Genomic DNA, 9059 nt, shown 5'->3' with positions numbered 1-9059 from the left:
TGCTGAACTCATGGTGTTGGGAGTCATCCAGACTTCAGGAAAAAAGTGACTTATGGAAAACGAACAGTAATACAGAAGAACTATAATGGATTAATGAAAATCTCAGGGTTCAATAATAATGAAAAATCATTAAGCAGAAGGAAAGAAGAAGCTTTAATAAATCTTGGATTTTTTTTTTAAATATTAATTTAATTGTGTTTTCAAAGCCTGCCATATTCTCTGCTTAGGTTAAGAAGCCTTTTTTCTTGCAGTCTGCAACAAATGTACTACTATCTTTAGTTTCAATGAAAGCTGAGATCTTACTGTACTGACGTAACAAGATCTGGGATAGAAGGAGAAACACCAAACCCCTCCCCCACACACACACACATCCAATTAAACTGCAGACCAGCAACACACACTCTTTTTAACATCAAAAGCAGTTGTCTTGCACTCTTCATCATTAAATCAACTAGCATCTCTGCAACTTGAGCTACAGACATTCAATGCCCTTGTCAACACATTCCTCATAAAACCATTGACTCTTTTACAACCCCACTCAACTTTTTGTACACATTTATAAAATGGAGAAAATCTTGACAGGAGTGATGCTGTTAGACCATAGCATCGAAAAGCCACAGGCACATCACTTCCCTTGGTGTGCTGTCTTAGTGCTATTTCAGTAGCAAGTCTCTTCTATCAATATTTAATACAGCTTTAAAGCCACTCAGGGTATGAAATGCAAAGATATTTGTTAGTAAAATTTTGTCAGCTGAGGGAGTTTCTGCACCAGAACATTGAGTTATGTGGGAGAACAATGCACAAACAGAGCTTTTCTGCTGACATCACCCCAAGTAACACACATCAAAGATCCGATATCAATTTTAACTAATTATTACCAGAATTCAGTCAACAAAGAGGACATCTTAAGCTTATAGTTACATAAAACTTTTAGGTTTTTTTTTTTTGTCTTATTTGCTATGCTAAATAGAAGTCAAATGCCTCACCTTCACTTTGCAGTGATGACAGAGGGAAAGGGCAATTAATCAAAAGAAGGGAAAGACCATCACATGCATTTTGGCCGCAAATTCAAAGAGGCTGATGTCTTAAAACTGAGGAAACAGATGACTCTCACACAAGAACTGTGGAAGAATTAATAAAGGGCATCACAGAGAAAAACAATACATGACATTACTGCAGATACACTATGGCTAACTGCTTTGTCTAAAATATCAATGCTCTTGTCAAACAATATATACTAGGCCTTGACAAAGGACAGAAGATGACCCTGAGTCCCACGAGTGGAAAGGTCACAGCTAAGAATATGGGACTTTCAGTGTAGGAGGAGTTTACTAGAGAATTTACGCATTGCGTTTTAGGATCACTTTAATATTTTCATTGCATCAACACAGAAAATAAAACCCTTTTGCCAATGAACTATGCTGCTGTTCCTCCCATCATGCTGGGAGGAACAACATAAGAAGAAAAACCAACAAAAACAGGGTATCTTTCAGGAAGAGATGGATGACAGAAAATAGAAGTAACACCAATTAGACAAAATTTAACAGTGAGTGTTCACATCAGTGCCCTCTGGACCTGCACGCGCAGGTCATGATAACCACATTTCATGCGACATGTGAGGTTCCAAAATCAGTAGAAACAAACCCCAACCCTTCCAAGTGTTTTACAAACTAAAAGACTTGGCACTAAAATCTGAGTGGGATCAGAGGGAAGGAAGGGTTTTGTGTTTGTTTTGGTCAGAGTTGACCAAATCAGGCTGGATCCCAAAAACACCTTCCTACTCAAGATGAGGCTGAAACTCAAAGATCTTGGCAAAACACCCCAACTTCAGCCAAAGGACATCATTTTTTGAAGCATTTCAGGCAGCTCTGCTACACAGCCTTCCTGATGTCCACTATCAGTCTTGGTAATAATTTCTTCAAGCAAAGCCTGAGTGGAAGGTTCAATGGCAGTGATGTATCGCTGAGCAAGAGAAATATAATGCTTTTTAAAGCATTCTATGCAATAAGCAGCAACTTGTCTGAGTAGGTTGGGCAGCAATTTCATCATCCATTATGTTCACACTGCCAAGTCTCACTGAAATGAGTAGGATGTCTGCACTATTCACATCAATAAGTGTGTACCAAAATTATTGGTTTAGTTATTCTAGCATTACATAGCACAGAAAGAGACTCTTCAGAAAGACAGGAGAGCTGATGTTGCATGTCAAAACAAGGATACCTATTTAACTGAAACCAAGTAGATTAAATGTCCAAGCAAAAAGATATCTGACTCGAGATCTGGGTCTCTTTCTTTTCCCATGGGAGCTTTAGGCAACACTGTATCTTCTTTTCATCCAGCTGCATCCCAGTATCACAGCTAATGCTGTCTTTCATGAGAAAGATTCAGGAGTAAAGACGTTATATGTAACAGCAGAAGCCACAATATCCCAATATCCAGATACAGCTGGGGTAAGGACAAACTAAAGTCACCTTTTTTCCCATGATTCCCAGAGGCCTATTCTATTTTTAACTTTGTTTTATTTCTGTCTGATTCTCTGGTTAGGGTTGTAGTTTCTGCATTTTTCCATTATTTCTGCCTCCAAACAACACTAAGCAAAACCACAAATGGCAAATGGGGGAGGGGCAAGGGGAGAGAGTAACAAACTCAAAGTGATTGGCTCAGACAATCTTCAAATGCAGTGGCTAATTGGATATATAACTCATAAACAATGCTGGAGGAGAGATGGACAACAGTGCAGAGAGAGGAAGCGAAATCTGAGAAAGCTCCAACTTTGTTCAGTTGAATGAACAACAGGTTTTTATTTCATTAGCTCTAAAAAACATACCTATAAATATGATCTTATTCTCAAGCATGCATTCTTCTAAGCATACAATGCAGAAGAAATAGCTATTAAAAGCTCTGCAATGATTTTACATTTGCACTGTAAACAGCATAACACCAGACCATAATTAAATTAAGTATGAAATATTTAATTGTCTGCATTACATGAAATCCAGCTTCAAGAGAGCATTTTTACTAGGACCAGTGGTATCTTTTCACATCTTGTACACTCCTTTTAAGTAGCTACCACACCTATCCAACTAAAACAGTGACATGGAAAGACCAAGACAAAAGAAGCCCTTGAGGAGCAACCATATTTAGTATGGTATCTGTATAAAGACTCCACAGCTGAAATCTTCTGTGACATGTTTGGTTTAAGCAACTGTGAGAAGTTGTGAACTCCTTGTGCATTCAACTCCAGAGGACTGTGCACTATTCTGACCGCTTATCTGAGTAGGTACAATCACTGTTGTAAACACCACTTCAAAATCTGACACAGATTCATTCAGTCTGAAATACTTATGACCTCCACAGGCTGAAGCATGTACTATCCTTTTATTTTCTAAGTAGAATAAAATTAAAAACGTATTAGACATTTGGCTCAATCTTAGTCCCTTACAATAACTTGAGCGTTATAATTTATTATGACAGTTCTTGGAGGAGTTTTGCTTTCTTATTTAAAAAACCTCCAACAACAACAATCAGCTGGGGAAATATTTTGACATACAGCTTTCATACATTCCTTCTGATTTTTGTATTAAAGCAAGAAAAAGTTAAGTGCTTTCACTAGCATGTCTCATTTTCGTATTTTTCAGTGCCAAGTAGATTTAAAATTTTTAGTTCTTACATAGAAAATTTTACAGTCATATGTTACCTGTTACAACTGTATGGCCCCTCAAAATAGGTCTTTTCTTGTAAGAACTCAGTCTTAACAACACAGGTGAATTATGAGATTATCAGCATGGTAAATTTCCTTAAAAACAGAAAGAGATCAAGGTTGTATTCAGGAGGAACCCAGTAAAGAACGAAACACTCTACATGAGCTCACTTCTAGAGATAGGCAAGCAGGGTCCACTCAGAGAAAACCAAGAGGAAAATCTGTTGCTTCCTAATTTTCCTGAGCATAGCAGTACTCTGGTGCTGTAAGGCACAAACACATTCAGAATTCTGTCTTAAAGTAAGTGCAAGGCTCTTATCATTTTTTTCAGCACAGAGGAAATAAAGCCAAATGATACAAAAAGATCCCAGCAGCCCATCACATAGTACAGAACAACAACAAAAAGTGCAACAAACTGCTCAACAAAAGGCACAACTTCACTGCAAAGCTCCCAAACCACTGGTCAGAAACCTCTTAGAAAGGTGATTTCTGTGCACGACTGGTTCTACTGCCAACACCTTGCCCAGACAGTGCTGCTCAATCCCCCGGGCATGAGTTGAGCACAGTTTTTCTCTTACCATCCCCGAGGGCATGTCCCCTCCTCTGGGACAAGCCCAAGGCAGCTCCAAAGCTGGACAGGTACAGAGGACAAACCCTAAGGAGCTGCAGCGAACAGCACACAGCTTGCACAGCGACTTCTGAGCCGGCCGTTTATTTGGGTTTTGGGAGAGCTGCTGCTGTCACATGAGTGCAAGTGAGCAAAGCTAACCACTGAATTCTTCATGAGTGGTCCTGGACCCTCAGCGAGGAAGCAATCCACTTGAGTTCCTACTGAAAAGAGCAGATCACCGAGAGGCTCAGGGGATGGACTCTCCCTTGGTAACAAACATTAACCACCAACTTCAACTTAAAATGAGCGATCGCTGCCTTTATAGAGCTTTAAAAAAACCCACTGTGCTGCTTTATGAATGCAGTCTAAAAGGGCTACTGGCCACCCTAAAGCTTCTCAACACAAAGTGCCTTAACAAAAGGTTTCCAGCAGTCAGACTCAATTACCTGCACCTGAAATCTTACCCGGGCTGGCAGACAGACCCCGCTCACTTTGAGAGCAGCCGGACCACTTCAGCTGCTTTGTATTGTTCACCAGCAGTCGCAAACAGATAAAGCCTTAACAGGAACCAATGTTTTATAATACTTGTTTGCTGGAATCTGAGCCTCATGCAAGAGGTATTGCTTGCCATTCTGGGGGTTAGGGTTTTTTAAAATCCTAAAAGCATAGCATATATCACAGCCAAGCAAAATGAGGTTATGCTAATTACTTACTTCGAAAATGCTCTGAGGCATAATAGTAGACATCCTCGTAGCCCTCATGGTAATCCTCTTCTGGCCGGTACTTTTTGCCTTTTCTTCTTCTCGACCTTCTTATCTGCCTGACAAAGCCCAAGAAGCGCTCCATCTCCTTCCTCAGCAGCTCCAGCCGGCACCCCCTTCGGCCTCAGCTTCACAAAGAGCTGTCCCAGCATGAACCAACCGCAAGCACCAGAGCAGAGATGCAGCCTCTCACCAGCCGCTCTGCTACCATTAAAAAACCCCTCCCTTATCTCAGCTGTGACTAGAAAGCATATTGTTTTCCCTTTACAAACAAACAATTAAAAAAAGGGGGTGGGGAAGGGGGTGCTGAACCTTATCAAATCTACTGACTAGAGTATTTCAATGTTAAAATAAACAAAGGAGGAAAACACTGGAGGGAAAGGAGAAAGTCAGGATTTCAGGCAGTTATTAAACAGCAGAGGACAGAGTTGAAGAGATCTGCCTGCCAGGGAGGGGAAGCCCAGCACTGAGATCTCCCCGTCCTGTGTCTCCATCATTTGAAGAGGGACTGGGAGGCGGGGATAGATCCTAGTCAATGGATTGAACCATATCTCAAGGCAAAACAGGTTTTCATTTGCCAGTTAAACGCTGCCCCCGTATTTACCCAGGCACAGGCTCAGGAGCCCGTTTGATTTCATTTGTTGTCAGAAGAGGAAACGAGTCAATCCCTTTCTGCAATCACATATGCCGGATGAATAAATAGTGAAGTGGTTTAATCCATACACACAGCCCACTCAACGGCAAGTGTGTCCTGAATGTGTTAATTGGAGCAGCAGGGAGAAAGCTTGGCAGCTGTTAAAAAATGACACATATACCCACTGGGCATTAGTGTATTCTAGGCAATCACTGCTAGATCTAAACATTAAAAGGCACTCCACAGACAGGTCCCTCATAGAGCTGGTCAGGCGAGATGGCAATAGGCAAACAAAGGAAGCGACATCACGAGCACACCCCAACAATACTTGTCTAAAATCCCAGCAGAGTTTTAAAAACTTCAAAATTAAGGCATGGTAGTCTATCCTTTGCACAGGATGACAAGAGCAGTAAGCCTGAAAAGGCACTGGCTTTTTTCCTTTGCTGTGTGCCTGAATCCCACACTCATTCCCTAAGATAAGAGTGGAATTTCATCCTTGTTTCTGATGAAGTTTCCTTCATGCAAAAGAACAAAAGCAGTGTCTGCTTGAATCCTATCACACTGACATCTGCCATGGGGATTTTTTTTGTAATCATGCTTCCACAAGCCAAGTGAGGTCTCTAGTCCAGCAGGATCTCTCCTGTCTGCTGGCACAACTCAGGGATCAATCAGGCACCCCAGTCAAACCACATGCTGAACACAGTCACTTACACCCATGCCCTCAAGAGACACCATTTTGCACCTATGAGTAGGAGGAAGTCAGAGGATCTTCCTGTAAAACACATTTTACAGGATCATCATCTGGAAAATGAAGAGCAAGGCAGGATTAGTTTCTGGTGACGGAGACACTTCAGTGAGTCATTATTTTGAAAGAGCAAAGCAGATAGATTTATTTAAAAATTTATGAGGAAAAAAAAAAAAAGGACTACAATTCATCATTGTTTCAACAGAAGTACCCACATACTGAGCAGAACTGAGCTGGAATTCTTTAGTTTTGAAATACCTGAAAGCTACTATTTGAGGTTTGGTATATGTGCTTTCTGAGGGTCCTAAAACAAACACATACTGAAAGCAGGCACTGGAACTCTTCCAGCTTCCTAGGTATTTTAAAACACTACTGCCACAAAGCCACACCCATTTCATCCATATAAGCTCAGAAAACCCTGGATGCACCTACCAGGCTCCCCACAGGAATAGAGACTCGTTCTCCTTGACCTTACCAGCCCTTGCTTTTCCACTGTGAAAATGCAGCCACTGTCATGAGCAGATGAACCCCCCAAGGGCACTACCAGTATTTAGTGTAACTTTTATAAGGAGGTTGTGTTTTACTACAAGTCTGTTTTTATCAAACAGCTTTCAATTTCCAAAGGGTAAGGACTTGAGAGGAATATTACAGGCATATTACAAAAAAAAAAAAAGCCAATAAAACTTTTTATATGGATCTTTGAGAAGTTACCACTGTATGTTATAAAGGTTTCAATTTATATGACTTTCCATGCTCTGCCACCAAGCAGCACAAACATTATATTAGTATCACGAAACATGAAAACCAAACAGCCTACAGCAGAGGCAGCACTCCCTCCTTTCAGAGGAGATGATGTTGTGATGCTTTATTTGCTCCTGTAGAGCATTCTCCCCAACAGATGTGCAAAAAGGTAATTGTAGGTATCAGAAACACACACCTCGAACACACAAGTCTTGCAGCCAGCACCATTCCTCAAAGTTAAATTATAAAGTTCAATTCAAAATGATACAGCCACATTTTTCAACAGAGGAAACACAGAACTTTCTTGCTTTTGAACTCGGTTTCCACCACGCAAACCTGCCCTTCTCCAGCATGGCAGTTGCTAAACACGCTGCTGCAGCAGACGCTTCTGCTGGAGAAGCAGCACCCCTGGCCCCAGTGCACCCCATGGAGACTTCTGTGCTTTCCATCCCAAGACCAACACAGCAAATAAAGAGACAAGGGAGTAACCAAATGACCTCAGCTAGCACCATAAGCACCAGATATGGTACACTAAATGCCTGAGCATTTTCTACAGAGAAGCGATTTGGGCTAATTTTGAGCTTTGGAAAGCATGTCATTACCATGCACAATGGACTTTCCCTTTTCTTCCCTGTACTCATGAAGTGCATCTCCCAGGTGCATCACTTAAATTTATGGCTAATTTAGTAAAGCCAAAAAAAATGCATTAAACGGTGTTATTGGTCAGTGCTCAAGGTAATGACTCGCACGTACCTTGTATGTAACGTGTGAAGGGGCAGAGGGGAAACACTAGCACGCCTTAGGTTCAAGCTCTGCTGCTCTTTATCATGTCCCACCAACTGCTACTGGCTGCCCAGAGAAGTTGTGGAGTCTCCTTCACTGGAGACATTCAAAACCCACATGGATGCGTTCCTGTCTGATGTACTCTAGGTGACCCTGCTCTGGCAGGGGGGGTTGAACTAGATGTTCTTTCGAGGTCCCTTCCAACCCCTAAGATTCTATGATACTACTGTCTATAACAGCAGGCTCCATCCCCCACATCAAAGGTGCAGAAGCAGGTGTTGCCCATAGTTTCTAACACACAAGCCAACAGTCTTGCCAGCACATAAATTATATATGTTTCCTTTTGCATGGATATAAACAGCAGGGACAAACAATTTCAGCATTTATACATATATATTTAAACCTAGAACAAGCTGAGTTTTTGAAAGGATTTTCCCCACCCTGAAATACTTTGGTATTCAGGGCAATTCAAAGAGAAGGAAATAACTTAACTGAGGGCAATTTTGTTACTTATCAACAGGACGTGGAGCATGAAGTGTTTCAGTACACTATAAAGATTTCTGAACAAAACTTGTGTTTCATATGCATTACATACTACCTCTAGTGCTTTACTGCAAATACTGGAGACATGTCATACCTGTAAATATTTTATCATAGTCCTACTTTCAAAGGTATAAGCAGAGAATTCAGTTTCACAAACAGTTTACTGTAGTTTAAAATGCCACAAATAAACAGTTAACTACTGCTTTCCCCATTGCTCAGGATTCACCTTTCTGTACCTTCTTGTGGTGAAGAACACATTCCTACACAGAAATGAACACAGCTCTTGCAACCTTCTGCTTGAAAAGGAACAAAAAAGCAGGAACATAACAGATGCATACCACAGTTCTAGAAAGGAACATTGATTTTTATGGGAGGAGCAGAGAAAAAAAAAGAATGATGGGAGGAGCAAAAACAAACGTTAGCTTTCAAATTTATGAAACGCAAAACATCAGAGGTGACTTCTATCCCTCAGTGACCAAGAGAATAGGATAATTATGCCCAGCAGGCATAAAATGAGGTGTTGGTTGATATTCTGAAGCTCT

General features: G+C 41.0%; 1 protein-coding gene across 1 annotated transcript in view; it reads right to left on the bottom strand.

The window, feature by feature from the left end:
* GRIP1 (glutamate receptor interacting protein 1) overlaps positions 1–5156 on the bottom strand; it is a 229276-nt gene extending 224120 nt beyond the window's left edge. The window contains exon 1 of the mRNA XM_009997739.1: positions 5024–5156. Within this exon, the coding sequence (XP_009996041.1) occupies positions 5024–5156 (133 nt within the window). The remainder of the gene's footprint in view (positions 1–5023) is intronic.
* Between the last annotated feature and the right edge of the window lie 3903 nt (positions 5157–9059).

The sequence above is a fragment of the Chaetura pelagica genome, unplaced genomic scaffold, assembly GCF_000747805.2.
Source record: "Chaetura pelagica isolate M959 unplaced genomic scaffold, ChaPel_1.0 scaffold314, whole genome shotgun sequence".
NCBI lineage: Eukaryota > Metazoa > Chordata > Aves > Apodiformes > Apodidae > Chaetura > Chaetura pelagica.
The sequence above is the reverse complement of the archived record's forward strand: the minus strand, read 5'-3'. Positions and strand labels throughout refer to the sequence as shown.